Source organism: Ahaetulla prasina, chromosome 3 (genome assembly GCF_028640845.1).
Source record: "Ahaetulla prasina isolate Xishuangbanna chromosome 3, ASM2864084v1, whole genome shotgun sequence".
NCBI lineage: Eukaryota > Metazoa > Chordata > Lepidosauria > Squamata > Colubridae > Ahaetulla > Ahaetulla prasina.
In genome coordinates this window covers 217,795,840-217,814,933 of record NC_080541.1, presented here as the reverse complement: position 1 = coordinate 217,814,933, position 19,094 = coordinate 217,795,840, and the positions used below count along the sequence as shown (strand labels likewise).

Genomic DNA, 19,094 nt, shown 5'->3' with positions numbered 1-19,094 from the left:
GGTGGTTTGGAGAACCGGTAGCAAAAAATCCCTCCCCCCCCCGCCCCATGCCCAGTTGAGCCGCACGATCATCAGAGGCTTTTTTTTTTAACTTTTAAAAGCATTTTTTCTTCGACCAAAAAATGCTTTTAAAAGAAAAAAAAAAAAGAAAAAAAAAGCCTCTGATGATCGCGTGGCTCAGCTGGGATCGTCAGAACCTTTTAAAAGCATTTTTTCTACAACTTCTTTGGCCAAAGAGGTTGTAAAAAAATGTTTTTAAAGGGTTCTGACAATCAGGAAACTCAGCTGGGATCGCCAGAACCTCTTAAAAGCATTTTTTACAGCCTCTCTGGCCAAAGAGGTTGTAGAAAAAATGCTTTTAAAAGTACAAAAAAAAAAAAAGTTTGCCACGCCCACCCGTCACATTACTCCCCACACACACCAAGCCACGCCCACAGAGCCGGTAGTAACAAATTTTACATTTCACCACTGATTGCAACCATGGTTTAGATCATGTGATCTTAAGCAATGTGAATACAAGAACATTTTTTAAAAAAATTAAATCACAATATTGTTTAAAGATTACATTTTTTTTAACCCTAGCCCTAAATCTAATCTTAAATCTTATATAGTTTCTTGGAAGAGCAAAATCTTGAAAGTTTTATGGGTTACTTTGAGAGATTTGCTTAGGTTATGGTACCGATCAGTGGACTAAAAAAGAACTGTGGCAGGTTTCTCCTTCTCCTCAACTTTTACTTATTCAGCAGTCCCTTTCTCATTTTAGTAAAGTCCATAAGGTGTCACCAGGGTTGGGTTTCAAAAATTTTAGCAAGGGGTTCTCTGCCCAGTTGCTGGTGGACATGGCCATGGTGGGCGTGGCCTAGTAAGCCTCCTGCACCATGGCTGGGTGGGGGGTATTTTTGCTCTTTCCAGGCTCTGGAGGGTTTCTTCGAGCCTCCGGGAGGGTGAAAATAGCCTCCCCAGGCTCCGCAGGCTCTCTGGACCTTCTTGAATTTCCGGTAGGCCCATTTTTCACCCTCCCCAAGCCTCCACATGTGCCCTGCACTTACCTGCATCGGAAATGGGCCATGTGGGGATTCCTGGGAGGGGCAGGACAAACGGGGCCAGCCAGGAATGGGATTTGGGGGTTCTCTGAACTGCACAGAATCTTAGCTAGAGGTTCTCCTGAACCCCCAGCAGCCAACCCCTGGGTGTCACTCATTAACAAACAGATATTTAATTGAATTAATAAAAAGACTGTTTAATTAATGAAAGAAAGTTCTGTAATGTTGCAGTGAATTACCACATCACAGTATCTTTGTTCGTGAGCTTAAACCTATGAAGATTTAGTATTGTCATTTATTTCCTAAATTTGACATGTGTTTCATAGGATGGAAAGATTGAAGCAGAAGACTTCACTAGTAGGTTGTACCGGGAACTTAATTCTTCACCTCAACCATACCTTGTGCCTTTCTTGAAGGTAATAATATCTTTTCATTAGTTTTGTATTTTCCTGCAACAATAAACTTGGGCCTTCTTAGGAAAGTTACTGTAAACAAAGGAATTGGAAAACAGTAATAAAAATGGCTGAATGATGACTGGAAGAATAATTGTTCCATTCTTCCGTGACAAAATTGTAGAGAACTCATAGGAAGATTTGGTGATGGAGAAAATTAATTACTGAGTTCAGAAATAGTAGTAAGCAGAACAGTAAACTATGGTCGAATTCATATGCTGACTATTTGGAAGTGTCATATGCTGGATAAAGTAACAAGCCTGTAATTTAACTGGCACAGTGCTTATTGTATACAATAATGTTAATTATTAATGTTTACCTATACTTCATTTTTTTAATGTTTACCTATACTTCATTTTTTTAAAAAAACAGTGTGTATGGCAGAGTGTGTACATGTGTCTAAAAGCTAAATTTCTAGAACTGTATAACGCAGGGATGTCTAACCTTGTCAACTTTAAGACTTGTAGACTTCAACTGTCAGAATTTCTGAGCCAAACACGCTGGGAGTTGAAGCCCACAAGTCTTAAAGTTGCCAAGTTTGGACACCCGTGGTATAATGTATAGAGTACAAGTTTGATATTGTAATAGCACTTAGACTTATATGCTGCTTCATAGTGCTTTACAGCCCTCTTTAAGCAGTTTACAGAGTCAGCATATCTGGGTCCTCATTTTACTGACCTTGGAAGGATGGAAGGCTGAGTCAACTTTGAGCCTGCCAAGATTGAACTGCTGGCAATCGGCAGAATAAGTCTGCAATACTGCATTCTAACCACTGCGCCACCATGGCTCTTTTAATTAGGGCAATATAAACTTAGGACATTGGTAGGGCAATTTTGTGATTTATTCCTAGGGCAGTGTGGTAAAGGCTTGAATTACAATGCAATATAGGTTTCTATTTTAGTTTGAATCCCCCTAATATTGTAATAAAATCCATAGTGTTTCCAGGCTTTCTTTAAGAAGGTCACATTGGAGCACCAGTGCTTATGTCCGGAAGCCATTCCTTGTGAGAAGTTGGAGAATCTTAGCATTTCTGTCTGTGTACGCGATAGAATTTCTCCAATCCAGCCGATCCTTTCAAGGATGGCTTTTCTTTTAGTTTGTGTTTGATTTCCATACACCGGTTTTCACATTGGGAATACTGAAAAACATGCAGAAAGTTTCAAAAATTTTTTTAAAAAAGAAAAACAATTTAAAAACTATATATAACTATAAAAACTATACTAATTTTGTTCTGGTTTTTTACTTCTTTATTTTTAAAATTCCCCATAGCATAGATGGCCCTAGTGGGTGGAAAAATATGAAAATATGAACGATCCCTTTAATAACATCAATGCATGCTTTCATGGGACTAGTAATTTGTGCAGGTGTGTAATGAAAAAAAAAAAGAAATGTTTTATGGCGGTAAATGCTTTGTTTATAAATAAAAAAACTATTAATAGGTCATGGTATTAATCTATTCTGGTACTTGTTTAAATATTTGTGCCTTTCTGGTTAAGGACTTCAGAGGTGTGGTTGTGATGAGGTTTCAGCTAGTCTAGAACACAGCAGTGTGGCTAGTCATGACTGTACTTCATTTCACCTATGTAGCCACATTTATTCTGTAAGTTTTATTACTTCTTAGGATTTCCAATGCAATTCAGAATGTTGGTTATCACCTATAAAGCCCCCATAAGCCAGGTTATTTGCAGGACAGTCTGTCTTCAACTGTCCCATGAAATCTGGCAGGGTGGGCATATTCTACATCCCTTCTGTCAAGCAATGTCACTTAATTGGACCCTCGAGGTTGCCTTCTCTGGTATGGCACCTGCCCAGTGGTCCAACATGAGATTCTGATGGCCCTGATTGTGCCGGCTATTTAAGGCATTAAAGAACAGGTTCTTCTCTTGGGCTTTGGACCTGAGTATTGGGTGAGCTTCTTTAGTTTACGGACAGTTGTGTTTTGTTCCATGTATGCAATGCTCCTTTTGTTTTTTCCTGGTTGTTGTGATTGTGTTATTGATTTGTTACTGAGTTTGAGCAGCCACGTACAATCAATCTATTTAATATCTAAATAACACCTGTGCTATCTAAATAACATGACTTGAGAGAAGTGAGGAAGAGTGATTATGATTCTACTTTGTATCATCGGGTGGAAAATAGTTGAGCTGTTTCTTGGTCCTGCTGTAGACTAGCAAATGACTTAACTGTACTGACAATTTGGAATAAGTGGATCTTTGAACAGCATAGTTGATGTGCTGGCTTTCGAGTTGCCTTTATCCCTTAATTAATCTTTGTACAGTTTCCTGTCTTTGTCCGGTTAATTAAGACTTTGCACTTGGAAACCTATTCGTAATGACATGCTTGTTGTGATGGTTACAGTGGCATGGGTGCAGAAACCAGAATGTGCTTTTGATCGGTAGGTGGGGGTTAACAAATGTGTGACTCTGGTCTGGATCTTGCCATAGAAGAAAACATGTGTCTGGGTCCCTGAGATAGAACTCACATGATTGAATTTCTTCCCCATTAAAAATATACATATATATCTCACGATTATAGGAGATTACTCCTGAAGTGAGCTTCCTTTTATTTTTAAAATTCCCATAGCATAGATGGCCCTAGTGGGTGGAAAAATATGAAAATATGAACGATCCCTTTAATAACATCAATGCATGCTTTCATGGGACTAGTAATTTGTGCAGGTGTGTAATGAAAAAAAAAAAGAAATGTTTTATGGCGGTAAATGCTTTGTTTATAAATAAAAAAACTATTAATAGGTCATGGTATTAATCTATTCTGGTACTTGTTTAAATATTTGTGCCTTTCTGGTTAAGGACTTCAGAGGTGTGGTTGTGATGAGGTTTCAGCTAGTCTAGAACACAGCAGTGTGGCTAGTCATGACTGTACTTCATTTCACCTATGTAGCCACATTTATTCTGTAAGTTTTATTACTTCTTAGGATTTCCAATGCAATTCAGAATGTTGGTTATCACCTATAAAGCCCCCATAAGCCAGGTTATTTGCAGGACAGTCTGTCTTCAACTGTCCCATGAAATCTGGCAGGGTGGGCATATTCTACATCCCTTCTGTCAAGCAATGTCACTTAATTGGACCCTCGAGGTTGCCTTCTCTGGTATGGCACCTGCCCAGTGGTCCAACATGAGATTCTGATGGCCCTGATTGTGCCGGCTATTTAAGGCATTAAAGAACAGGTTCTTCTCTTGGGCTTTGGACCTGAGTATTGGGTGAGCTTCTTTAGTTTACGGACAGTTGTGTTTTGTTCCATGTATGCAATGCTCCTTTTGTTTTTTCCTGGTTGTTGTGATTGTGTTATTGATTTGTTACTGAGTTTGAGCAGCCACGTACAATCAATCTATTTAATATCTAAATAACACCTGTGCTATCTAAATAACATGACTTGAGAGAAGTGAGGAAGAGTGATTATGATTCTACTTTGTATCATCGGGTGGAAAATAGTTGAGCTGTTTCTTGGTCCTGCTGTAGACTAGCAAATGACTTAACTGTACTGACAATTTGGAATAAGTGGATCTTTGAACAGCATAGTTGATGTGCTGGCTTTCCGAGTTGCCTTTATCCCTTAATTAATCTTTGTACAGTTTCCTGTCTTTGTCCGGTTAATTAAGACTTTGCACTTGGAAACCTATTCGTAATGACATGCTTGTTGTGATGGTTACAGTGGCATGGGTGCAGAAACCAGAATGTGCTTTTGATCGGTAGGTGGGGGTTAACAAATGTGTGACTCTGGTCTGGATCTTGCCATAGAAGAAAACATGTGTCTGGGTCCCTGAGATAGAACTCACATGATTGAATTTCTTCCCCATTAAAAATATACATATATATCTCACGATTATAGGAGATTACTCCTGAAGTGAGCTTCCTTTTTATTTTGACTTAGTGTGATCTCTGAGTCCACACAGGGCTAAGTCAAAAGCAGAGGAAACTTTAGGGAGGAGAGGGGTTTTAAAATTGGTTGATTAGAAGAGCTACTGAAAAGCATTTAGTTGAGGACTGGAGGTGCTGCTGCTATAAACATGGTTTGAGGGAGGACTTTGCCTGTTGAATGTTGGTAATATGCAGATAGGAAATCAATTACATGTTATGAATGGGATTTCTTATTTTCCAGGCAGTTTATGTTAATTAGCAATGATCAGTTCAATCAATAATTGGCTGGGTTGTGTTTTTTTTTGAGTGCATGACTCCTGACTGGTGGGTCTCATGATATTTCTTTATAGGGGATTATGGAGTAAATCTGTGGTTGAAACGAACTGAAAAATAACATAGGCACGAGCGAGGGACAAATTGCAGCCAGGTTGTGGATTAAGTTTAAAAGAGTTTATTTACTCATTCCCTATATATATATATTCTCTAGAGAAAAATTCTACAGGTAGTCCTCGACTTACGATCTTTGCTTAATAATAGCTCAAAGTTACAATGGCTTTGGAAGTAGCTTCCCACTTTTACTAATAATACTTATGGCCAATGTACCACCCTCGCTGCCACGTGGTTACAATTTCGGCATTAGGAACCCAGCTTACATTATGACCAGTTGCAGCATCCTACAGTCATGTGGCGATGATTTCAACCTTTTTTGCTGATCACAAAACAACAAAACAAAACAACAACCTTGTGCATTGGGAAGGTGGATTTGCTTAATGATCTCAGCAATTTGCTTAACAAACTGTAAAAATTGTCATAAGAACTTATGACCACAACGACTTACGAAGAAAATTCTGGTCTCATTTGCAATCGACTGAGGATTGTCTACCCTGTGAATTATTCAGTTATTTGTTATTCTGTTATTTGTTCATTTATATACAGTTCCCTCCCGCTCCCCTCAAATAACAGCCTAAAATTAACTTCAGGTTGCTGGTTAGAGATCACGTTCTCAGTTGATGATAACTTAACTACTGGTAGAAGTTGCACTGGATTTCAAAAAAGCTTCTTAGAATGCATCCTCAAAGTTACAGCTGCCTCTCTCATCCCACCATCATGTGTTTGTATTTGAGCGCTTGGCAACTGGCTTGCATTTATGATCAGTTGCAGCATCCTGTGATCAGGGACCACAATGTGTGACTTCTTTCCTGTTTTCTGGCAGAAAAATGGCCAAAAAAAAAAAAAAAAGTATATTGGAAATAACCACTTGATTCACTCAACAGCTCCAGTGACTTACGACCCTTGAAAAAATAGTCATAAAATCAATTCAGGTCATGTGGTGAACAGCTTAACGATTGCAACTACTCACCAACCAACCAAAATTCCAGGCTCGATTTTGGTCATAAGTCAAGGACTACCTGTGTATAGCAGACTTTATATTCCCTGCATAACAATATGTTGCATTAAAGTGCCATTTATGTTAGCTTTTGTTACTTGAATCTACAGGTAGTCCTTGACTTATGACCACAATTGAGCCCAAACTTTCTATTGCTAAGTGAACAATTCGTTAAGTAAGTTTTGCCCCATTTTACGTCCTCTCTTGCCACAATTGTTAAGTGAATCACCGCAGTTGTTAAGTCAGTAACACAGTTGATAAGTGAATCTGGCTTCCCCGTTGACTTTGCTTGTCAGAACGTTGCAAAAGGTGGCACACATGATCCTGGGACACTGCAGCCGTCATAAATATGAATCAGTTGCCAAGTGTATGAATTTTGATTGCATGGATTTGCTGCAATGATCGCGTAAAAAACAGTCATAACTCACATTTTTTAAGTGCCATTGTTTTGGGTTTTTTTTGTTTACATTTATATCCCGCCCTTCTCCGAAGACTCAGGGCGGCTTACAGTGTGTAAGACAATAGTCTCATTCTATTTGTATATTTACAAAGTCAACTTATTGCCCCCCCAACAATCTGGGTCCTCATTTTACCTACCTTATAAAGGATGGAAGGCTGAGTCAACCTTGGACCTGGTGGGACTAGAACCTGCAGTAATTGCAGGCAGCTGTGTTTTAATAACAGGCTTCTTACAGCCTGAGCCACACCGCGGTAACGTTGAACGGTCACTAAGCAAACTGTTGTAAGTCGAGGACTATTTGTAGCACACTTTTAGGTGCCTCCACTGTCGGTTGGAATAAACAATGCAAAAAGGGGAATTTCTTTTGGGGTGGGTTGTGATTTGAATGGTTCTCTTTAAGTTGCTAAGAGCTTTTGCATCCGTCTCTCTTACAGCGGAGCTTACCTGCCTTGAGACACCTGACTCCTGACTCGGCCGCTTTCATTCAGCAAAGCCAGCATCAGCAGCCCTTGACGCAGCCCACGACCGCTCTGACCGCCGTGATGTTGAGCAGCTCGGTCCAGCGTACGGCGGGAAAGACCACTGCCACAGCCACGAGTACCTTGCAGCAGCCGGTCATCAGCCTAACGCAGCCCACTCAAGTGGGAGTTGGCAAGCAGGGGCAGCCCACGCAGGTGGTGTGTACATCGAACTGGATTCCTGTCTCTCTTGGGTCTCCCAGCACATACCAGCCATTTCCTTCCTAAACCTAGCCAGTGACACATACACAAACAACGATTTATATACAATACGAAACCAGCACATAACTGTATTCTGCACGTCCCCCCCACTTAGCAAAGCGCATCATCAGTAAAGATGCAAATGATTCGCATTTTAATCTTTACGCACCTGCCGTATTTTTGTTGCAAAAAGTTATCCTGGCTGTGTTGCAGACGCTTACCAATAAGGGGGAAGGAGTGGCCCACTCATTCATACAAACCTATTATGCCATTCCGTCTCTCAGCTCAAGATTATTATGTTGAGCCGGAAGGAAACAGCATAATAGGACCCTGCATCATTATGTAGAGCGCAGAAAAGGCTTAAGTGAAAGCAGGCCAAATGAATGAAACATGTCAGGAAAGAAAAGAAAAAAGAATGATTACAGCTGAACATTGCTCACTGTATTTCTTCACAAGTGTGTGACTTTGCAGATCATTCTTGTTTCTGGATACCAGTTCGTACATTGCCTCTTATTCTTTAAAATCTGTACCGTTTTCATTTTAAAAGATTTCATCAGCTCCGTTGACTGATCTTCCATTCACACTATATTTCCTTTACAATTTGCTCCATATGAACAAGGATGGCACAGTGGCTCAGTTGTTCAGACACTGTACTTGTTAGTTAAAAAGCCCACAGCCCAGGTTCGAGACTCGAGCACCACAGGACGGGGTGAGTTCCCGTCCTCGCCCCAGCTTCTGCCAACCTAGCAGTTCGAAAGCATGCGAACTCTTAATATATATCCAATCATTCTCTAATATGTGTCTTAGACCCGTATCAGCATTCTGCTAATCACGTAAGGAATACTCATGCCACTTGTGTATTTTCTTTGCCTTGATTTAAACTGTATTTTTACAGTTGTCTGCTTTTATTTGAGAATCTAGCTTCGTGATGGTGAACCTATGGCATGCATGCCCAAAGTGGCACGCGGAGCCATGTCGCCTGGCATGTCAGCCGTAACCCCAGTCCAGCTCCACTGTGCATGCCTCCTGCCAGCCAGCTGGTCTTCAGGTCTCTGCTGTGCATGCGTGGGGGCAGGGCGCATGCAGAGGACGTGCACACATGCAGGGGTGTGTGAAACGCATGCGTGGGGGGGCGCTCGCAATGCATTTTGTGAGGTTCGTGTGCACGCACCCCCCGCACCCCATTTTGGGTCTGGAAGGCCTCCTGCACCAACCTGGAAGCCAAAATGGGGTGTGGGGCGCTCTGTGCATGCACAGGATGCTCACATTGCATTTTGGGGGTCCGGGCATGCGCACGTGTATTTGCACGTGCACACGTGCACTTTGGGGACTCGGCACCAAAAAGGTTAACCATCACTGATCTAGCTTCTTGATAGAAAAGCTAAAAAGAAACAAACAACAACAAAACAATCCTGATTAGTGTCAGGCTTAGTCAACCGCAACTTTTTCTCGGAGCTAGTGGAGGAACAGCAATTGTTGAATCTTTTGAGAAGCAAACTTGTCCTCGTATAATGGAATAATACCATTGTTGTTTCTCCAAAACTTTTTGCAGGTTATTCAGCAGTCTCAAAAACAAGGCACATTAATTAGGCCTCCGCAAGTGACATTGACCCAGACGCCCATGGTGGCTTTGCGGCCACCCCACAACCGTATTATGCTGACCGCTCCTCAACAAATTCAGCTGAATGCACTTCAGACAGGTAAGAGCTGGGAGTTCTCAGTGTGACATCTGGTGTTGGCTGGTAGAACTGCGCCTGGAAATATGTTTGATTCATCAATTCGTCAGGCACAAGTAACTAGGAACAGGAGTTGAGTTCAGAGTAGTGGAAGTTTATTACACCCCCTACCTATGGACGAGAATCTGATCTTCTATTGGTCAAGCCAAATTGGTGCTATATAAGGGCCAACAGAATTCGTGGAGAGGGTAAGGAGGCTGAATTTGAGTCTCTTGTGGGAACATAATGACTCCAAACTTTTGATACATTTAACCCTCCCCTTGAGCTTAGCCTGCTCATCTTCTATAATAAGCCCCTTGTAGGGTTGATTTTTCTTTTTGGCCTGGAATAAATCAAAATATGCTGCTGACAGAGATGGTCTGGACCAGGGGTCTGCAAATTTGGCTCTTTTAAGACTTGTGGACTTCAACTCCCAGAGCTTTGCTGGCTGAGGAACTCTGGGAGTTGAAGTCCACAAGTCTTAAAAGAGCCAAGTCTGCAGATCCCTGGTCTGGGCTATTGATGAACAGAATGAATTATCTGCTATTTTACTGACCTGATCAAATTCTGAATTGTGTATTTTAATCCTCTCCCCTCCCCTTCCTCCCCTCCCTCCCCTCCCCTCCCCTCCCCTCCACTATTCTACACTATCCTGAATAAACGTAGAATTAGGATCATTGTAAGCTCTGATTATAGCTCTGATTTCATTATTCTTTGTATTTGCTCCATCATTTCTGTACAAAAATAATGATGGAACAAATACAAAAAATAATGAAATCAGACCTATATTTTCCCTTGTCTTCGTTCTTCCCCAAAGCAAGCTTGGATTTGTGAGCTATCTAAAATCATGAGTAATAAACAAGTTTACACCCCTCACCTTCAATTTGCATAGATTTTTCTGCAGTTTTTGGTGTGTTAATCTCGCCTATGGAGCACTCATGCTGGTTTCCTTTTCTTACAGTCCCCGTGGTAAAGCAAACAGTAGTACCAGGAACCAAAGCTCTTTCTACTCTTTCAACCCAAGCTGCAATTGCTCAAAAAAACAAACTCAAAGAACCTGGGGGAGGCTCTTTTCGGTAAGCGATCTTATTTGTTCTTGGAGGAAAATTGTGACCTGTAATCCCTTTTTTTGATTGATTTTGCTTCCTCAGCCAAAGAGAGTTTGTAATGCTAGGGAATACATTCTAGACTCTTTGAAGACTTCTCACGAAAAGATAAGGTTACTCGGCTTGAACTTCAGCTCCATTTTTCAACATTTAATTTAATTTCTCTTTCTCTGATTGTGTGGAATTAGGGGCTATTGTCAACAAAGTGGAACAACCTAAAACCAAAGAGAAATTTCCTGACAGTTTGAACAATCAATCAGTGGAACAACGTATCTCCAGAAGTTGTGGGTGCTCTTATCACGAGATTTTTAAGAAGAGATCGGACAGCCATTTGTCTGAAATAGAACAGGGTCTTCTACTTGAGCAGGGGGTTGGACTAGAAGACCTCCAAGACCCCTTCCAATTGTGTAATTCTGGTTTCCCCCCCCCCCAAGATAAACTGGCTATGTTGATTAGTAATTATGGAAGTTGTAGCCCAATGTGCTTGGAAAGTGCCAGTTTGGAGAAAGCTGGGTTAATTCATGCTATCTGTGATGATACATAAGGGTTTAGAGATTAGAGCAAAAGGATGTTAAATCCTCTATTCCCATGTCTGGGAATTAAGACTCTTAATGGATGCATTGAATGCTTTGGAGCAGGGGTCTCCAACCGTGGCAACTTTAAGACTTGCGGACTTCAACTCCCAGAGTTCCTAAGCCAGCAAAGCTGGCTGAGGAACTCTGGGAGTTGAAGTCCGCAAGTCTTAAAGTTGCCAAGGTTGGAGACCCCTGCTTTGGAGGGAGATATGGGCATGAGTGTGTTTACTAAAAAAAAAAAAAAAGATGGGGAAGTGTTTTTGGTGATATTGTCTATATGCTTTCTGGTTTTAAAAATAATTTAAAATTGTGTAACTGTGGAAAGGAGAATAGGAAAAAGTCATATATCAAGTGGACTCCTTTTACATACTTTTAGTAAGGGATCTCCAAGCTGAAGGATATTAATACTGATACTGTTCAGGATGTGTAATGAATCTGGGCTACTGTTATCCCAAGGAATTCTTGTCCTTCTTTATCTTTATCTTGTTTATTCATTTTTGTATAAATATGACAAAACCTGGGAGACTTTTCTCAACTCCGGCCACCAGAAATGGGGTTTCCCAGTAGCAAACAGGTGCTTTGTCTCTGGTCTTCTCTTCCACTCATAAAGACCTCCCTTGTCACTTTCATTTTATTATTATTATTATTATTATTTATTTGATTTTTATACCGCCCTTCTCCCGAAGGACTCAGGGCGGTGTACAGGCAAAAATAAAACAGTACAATATACAATTTAAAATGCAATTAAAAAACTTATTTTAAAATTGGCCTGAAAAGTATACAATGAACTAAAAACCCCATTTAAAATTAGTTAATAAAATTTAAAATTTAATAAAATTCAATTTAAGCCAGCCCCGCGCGAATAAAAAGATGTGTCTTCAGTTCGCGACGGAATGTCCGAAGGTCAGGTATTTGACGTAAACCCGGGGGAAGTTCGTTCCAGAGTGTGGGAGCCCCCACAGAGAAGGACCTTCCCCTGGGGGCCGCCAGTCGACATTGCTTGGCGGACGGCACCCTGAGAAGTCCCTCTCTGTGAGAGCGTACGGGTCGGTGGGAGGCATGTGGTAACAGCAGGCGGTCCCGTAAGTACCCAGGCCCTAAGCCATGGAGCGCTTTAAAGGTAGTAACCAAAACCTTAAAGTGCACTCGAAAGGCCACAGGTAGCCAGTGCAGTCTGCGCAGGAGCGGTGTTATATGGGAGCTACGCGGAGCTCCCTCTATCACCCGCGCAGCTGCATTCTGGACTAACTGAAGCCTCCGAGTGCACTTCAAGGGGAGTCCCATGTAGAGAGCATTACAATAATCCAAGCGAGAGGTAACGAGCGCATGAGTGACAGTGCACAAGGCATCCCGATCAAGGAAGGGGCGCAACTGCCGAACCAGGCGAACCTGGTGGAAGGCCCCCCTGGAGACGGCCGTCAAATGATCTTCAAACGACAGCCGTTCATCCAGGAGGACACCTAAGTTGCGCACCCTATCCTTTGGGGCCAATAACTCGCCTCCAACAGTCAGCCGCGGCTGCAGCTGACTGAATCGGGGTGCCGGCATCCACAGCCACTCCGTCTTGGAGGGATTAAGCTTGAGCCTGTTTCTCCCCATCCAGACCCGTACGGCTTCCACGCATCGGGACAGCACTTCAACAGCTTCATTGGGGTGGCCTTATTATTTAAATTTGAAATAAAATTTACATGTTTTGGCTATAGGATAGTCCACCGGAGTATATTTGATGGTTTTTGCCAGTGGGAAGGGAAAGGAAGAGGAAAAGATCATACCTGTAGCCCCACGATGAGATAAATTTAATAAATGAAAACATAATAAAATAAATACTAATTAATGCAGTGGTTAGAATGCAGTCTTTCAGGTTAACTTTGCATTCCACTGCCAGTTCGATCCTGACCTGCTCAAGGTTGACTCAGCTTTCCATCTTTCCGAGGTCGGTAAAATGAGGACCCAGATTGTTGGGGCCAATAGACTGACTCTGCAAACCGCTTAGAGCAGTGTTTCTCAACCTTGGGAAGTTTTAAAATGGGTGGACTTCAACTCCCAGAATTCCCCAGCTAGTTATGCTGACTAGGAAATTCTGGGAGTTGAAGTCCACCCATTTTAAACTTGCCAAGGTTGAGAGACACTGGTTTAGAGAGTGCTGTAAAGCATTATAAAGCGGTATTAAGTCTTAAACGCTATTACTATTGCGAATTAATTAGAAAGGGACCAGATAATTTTTATTTTTTACTTTTCATGTTAGGAAGTAGCATCCCTTGCTGGACATTGAATACTTTAGTGCAGCAGTCACCAACTGGTGGTCCATGAACCACTGGTGGTCCGCGAGAAAATTTTGGTGGTCCGCAGAAAAATCTTTGCATTTTTGCATTTTTTATATTACACTAAGTCACGAATCCTCAAACTATGTTCCTCTGGGCCAGATACAGCCTGCCAAAGCAATTAATCCCACTCACTGATGGGATGGGGTCCTTCAGGCATTTAGCTTGGCTGCCTGTTTAGTAGCTCCAGCTTCTCCCTCTCTCCAGGTGCTTCAGTCAGCGGTGAATGAAACTTCAGCTGGGATCTTCGAGAGACAGAGTTTGCGGGGGGTGGCTGCGATCTAGCGCCCGGGCTGGCTACAAGACAAACATTCATTCTTGGTCGTATTAGATTTCTAGCTGCAATGGACAGCAAAGCTAGGGTTGATCCCGGGCGCTTCTCTTTGCTAACAGGCAGCCACGCTAAGTGCCTGAAGGACCCCATCCCATCACTGATTCATATTAGTGGTCCTTGGGATTTAAAGTTATGAATTTAGTGGTCTCTGAAGTCTGAAAGGTTGGTGACCCCTGCACTAAAGGTCTCCAACTGTGGCAACTTTAAGATTTGTGGACTTCAACTCCTAGAACTGGAGTTGAAGTCCACAAGTCTTAGAGTTGCCGAGGTTTGGAGACCCCTGCTTTAGTGAGCTGAATTTCCCTCCCGCTCCCCATCTGCCGTGGACCACACGTTACCATTTCCCACACACCAGACACTTTGACAAGTGTCGTTCCAACCAGAGGAGAGGCCCTCTGAATTCTATACCAGGAGTACTTTTCACTTTGTGCCCTTAGAAAAGCATTTTTGTTTTAGTTTAGTCCCACCAAACGGTTTATAAATTCTTGGCCCGTGGATAGCATTCTTTTTTTTTTTTTTTTGGGGTGGGGGGCAGACTTTAATAAGATGGTGTTTTTTTCTCTCTGAAGGGATGATGACGATATTAACGACGTTGCCTCGATGGCAGGAGTCAATCTATCCGAAGAAAGCGCACGTATATTGGCCACCAATTCTGAATTGGTAGGCACTTTAACAAGGTCGTGTAAAGACGAAACGTTTCTTCTCTCAACACCCTTGCAAAGAAGAATATTAGAAATAGGTGGGTTTTCCACTAAAAGTGTGATTTAATAGTTTGTAGCAACCTGTGTTTTTAATAGGAAATGTATTTAGCACTGTATAATTTATTGACTTGGAAGGCTGCTCCACGTATTACCCCCAAACGAACATGATTTTGACAATGGGCTTCCTTACTAAGAAGCTGAAGTCAGTCTTTACTGTCTGGTGAGTATAACTCAAGACTCTAGACATTAAAATCTCTTTAACTAGTCATTTTTCAACCGAACAAGAATTTTGAAAAGGTATGTTGCCTTAGAAATTACAGGTAGTTCTCAATTCATATAGTGAACGGTCAAAGTTTACAATGGCATTGAAAAAAGTAACTTTGTTGTGACCTAGGCCCAAGTAGTTATTACCAGACACAATCAGTTCTAAACAAACATATTTTATTAGAACAGCTGAGAATGAAGTAATTTATTCTCAGTCCAAATTAGTCCAAATTAATTCCAAAACAAAGTCCTTCAGAAAAAGTCCTTCGGCCTTATCACAAACCTTTGTCCTCTTTGGGACCCTGCCAAAGGCTTTTCTTGGCAAACCCCATGAACTTTAGAAATAAGAGAGGACGGCTAGAAACAAATGTAGCAACGTTGCTTTCCTACAAAGAGCCCAAGAGCTGTTGCTGCTCTTTTAAGCCTTATGGAAGGGGCCAATCATTTCCTAGCCTTACTCCTGAGTTGTTCTTTTTGCTTTAGCTGCTCTTGCCTTCTGGCAGTTCTTCACATGCGTGCACTAGGAACGGGCTCCTCCTGTTCCTCTGCCTCTCTGATGTCCGGCTCTGGAGACTCCAGAGTCCGTCCATCACTCCCAGATGGCCCTGGCCCTGTCTCTGGCTCTGATGCAGAGCCTTGGTCTGGGCCTCTCCCTGATTCCAGGACTGGCCCATTGTCCTCCCCAGTCTCCTCACTGTCCGACTCTGCTGCCAGCTCCGCAGGCTGCTGGTGGACCACAACAGACTTTTGATTATTTTTCACACTTACAATAGTTGCAACGTCTTCATGGTCACATGATGAAAATTCAGATGCTTGGCAACTGGTTCATATTTATGACCATTGCTGTATTCCAAGGTCATGTGATCATCTTTTGCGACCTTCTGACAAGCAAAATCAATGGGGAAGCTCAATTCACTTAACCACCAGTTTTCTAATGTATCAGTTGCAGTGGTTCACTTCTCAACTATGGCAAGAAAGGTCATAAAATGGGGCAAAACTCACTTAACAAATGTCTCACTTAACAACAGAAATTTTGGGTTTAATTGTGGTTGTAAGTCGAGGACTACCTCCACTGTCTGGTGGGTATAACTCATGGCTCCAGACATTAAAATCTCTTTAATTGGTTGTTTTTCAATTGAACAAGAATTTTTGAAATTTTATGATGCCTTAGAAATTACTCTTAAAAAAAGCAGGCTGAATTAACAGCAGACCCAATGAAGTGGCCCTTTCCTTCCCTGGATAATAATCCTGTAGCTCATACTAATTATAAAACATCAGATAAATGATTTGTTTTGAAGTTGTAAATATATCTACCAACATGTGGACCCAAATGAAGATTTGAATGATCTAGAATGGGGTCTTCAACCTTGTGAACTTTAAATACTTGTGGATTTCAACTCCCATCTGGCTGAGGAATTCTGGGAGTTGAAGTCTACAAGTCTTAAGTTGCCAAGGTTGGAGACAGAGGTGAGTTTCAGCAGGTTCTGACCAGTTCCAGAGAACTGGTAGCGGAAATTTTGAGTAGTTCGGAGAACCGGTAAATACCACCTCTGACTGGCCAAACCCCCATCTATTTTCTGCCTCCTGAGTCCCAACTGATTGGGGATTTTGCAGTATCCCCTGCCACGCCCACCAAGCCCCACACACCAAGCCACGCCACACCCACAGAACCGGTAGTAAAAAATGTTGAAACCCACCACTGGTTGGAGACCCCTGATCTAGAACTTTACCCTAGTTACGATTGCATGTCATAATGCTTTGGGAAACAACTGTGAACATTAAATTTTTAATTGATTTATTTATCAATTAAGAAAATTTACATGGTTGCCCAACTTACTGATGGTGACCATGGATGGCTTATAGAAATAAAACCTGATATACCGCCACACCCCTCGCAACAACAATCATAATAACCGCGTGATGGGCTCCATATCACCCTGGGGTTCCCAGGCCCACAGGTGAAACCATATCTCCCGGGCCTTTTGAAAGCGTATCAAGCTGGAGGCCAGTCTTACTTACCCAGGGATGATGTTCCACAGGCATCATCTTAATAAACTCAACTTTGGTGTGGATAGCAGTAGAGGCCAAAGAATAGGATTTACTGTGGTATGAATGAGATTGGAATAGGCTTTCCTATTCCTGCATGTATTTATTCAGCTATTTATTTATATTTTATGTTTACATTTCACACTTCATAACCACTTATCTCCCTCAGAGAGGGGCTCTGGGCTGCGTATTTCATGTATTTCAGTGAATAAAAGAAGCTTTCATATCTCACTTATTCTCAGTGGTCGCTGGGCATCACAGATATGGGGTTCTGCACCTGCAAGGAAATTCTTCTGGTACACTTAGATCAGGGGTGTCAAATTCAAGTCCCGCGGGGCGGATCTCAAGGCCTGCAGGGCAGGGTGCTGAAATCTGGCCCATGGGGCCAGCCCGGAAATAGCAAAGGACCAGTCTGCAGTGCTTCTGTCAGCCAAAACGGGGCGTGGGGGGGAAGGCGTGCGTGGCCCCCGCGCCCTGTTTTCGACCTGGACTGCCTCCTTCAGCACTCTGCCAGCCAAAACTGGGTGTCGGGGGCTCATGCAGCCCCCCACCATGCCCTGTTTTGGCTGAGAGAGTGCTGCAGGAGGTTGTCCAAGTCGAAAACGGGTGCATGGGGGCTGTGTGTAGCCCCCCACCCCCCGTGCCCCATTTTGGCCGGCAGATTGCTGCAGGAGGCGTCCGTCCTTCTCCCTCCCCCCGCCCCTCGGGCCGGCCTGCGGAGGAGAACTACAATGCTGATCCGGCCCTCAAAGAAATCCAGTTTGACACCCCTGATTTAGATGCTTGGAAGAAGCTTTCTTTTCACATGCCATTGCATTGGTGTACAACCTGAGCTATAATTTCCTCCATAGTTCTCCATTCCAAATAGAATATTCGCATGAAAGGCAGTGCATTTTGGGAGTAGCAGCACACCTGTTCAGCTGCAACTATGGAAAAGAAAAAGCGTTCATGCAGTCTCTGGTAAAGAAGCTCGCTCTTAATTCATCCGTGCAGGCTTATGTATATCGCCATTTTTTCCCCCCTTGGAAACTCAGGTAAAAAGCATGGAATAACGGAAATCCATCCTGACGTAGCTAGTTATGTATCACATGCGACGCAACAAAGGTTACAAAACCTGGTGGAGAAAGTATCAGAGACTGCCCAGCAAAGGAATATTTCTTATAAGGTAACTGGTGTGTTCTTTATTGTGAAGATATTGGCAATGCCTTAATAACAACAACAACAACGAAAATACTTTCGAGTAATGGCTTTAAATGCAGTCTGGGCCCAAAGCAATTAGATTCTGTTGTAGGCACAATTTATTGCCGATAAATGTCCTTAATATGTAATATATCTCAAAGTAACTTGTCTAGCAATTAAAAAAAAAATTAGCTTGAACTACAAGAATGATTTTATTTTAATCAATATGTCAGGAGTTTCCCTGCCTGTAAAATGTGTGTATCAGTTTCACGAACAAATAGGGATTTGTTTCCTTGGATTGTTGAAATTTGTTATCAAGTTAAATCTTTCACGGCGCTCTAGCACTTGTGCATTGTTGCGTACTCTCCCGGAACCTCACACATCTGTACGCCCTCCTGATTTCTACTGTGCCTCTCTTAACTTTCCCACGAAAGAGGCCATTAAGTTTTGGGGGACGGTTTCTTTCAAGGTGTTAACTTCTAACAGAATTCTGTCTTCCGAGTGTTTTACGTTGAGCGTCCTATCCATGGCAAAAGTTGTTTGTTTTCAAGAACAAGATAATCTTTAGCCCAGATCTGCCCCTCATCCTGATAGTGAACTCCAAATTCTGCAAGGTCCATGAACTAGTAATAACTTCTATGTGCTCCACTTTCTCCTAGAGAGGAGGAGGAGTGGCAGATGCTTGTTGCACCTTAAAATTCAAACCTGTAGAATGAGGCCATTCAGACAGGACTGTTCACTATTTGTATCCTTGAAAACCACGCACTAGGCAAGAAGGTGTCTACTGTCTCATCGGGTCAAGGAATATGCAACTTCGGCATGTTTGTCCCACAGTCCGGAAGCCATTCAACAGCTGCATTGGTTTCTCTGGGAAAAATTTGTAGAGCAAGAACTAGTTCTCTATTCATACTTT

At 42.3% G+C, this 19,094-nt stretch overlaps 1 protein-coding gene across 2 annotated transcripts in view; it reads left to right on the top strand.

Moving 5' to 3' along the window:
* The window catches only part of TAF4 (TATA-box binding protein associated factor 4), a 97,417-nt gene that overhangs the window by 59,661 nt on the left and 18,662 nt on the right, over window positions 1-19,094 (top strand). For both annotated transcript variants that reach the window (XM_058178827.1, XM_058178826.1), the window contains exons 7-12: window positions 1,370-1,459; window positions 7,656-7,898; window positions 9,493-9,640; window positions 10,617-10,731; window positions 14,561-14,730; window positions 18,037-18,167. In XM_058178827.1, the coding sequence (XP_058034810.1) occupies window positions 1,370-1,459; window positions 7,656-7,898; window positions 9,493-9,640; window positions 10,617-10,731; window positions 14,561-14,730; window positions 18,037-18,167 (897 nt within the window). The remainder of the gene's footprint in view (window positions 1-1,369; window positions 1,460-7,655; window positions 7,899-9,492; window positions 9,641-10,616; window positions 10,732-14,560; window positions 14,731-18,036; window positions 18,168-19,094) is intronic.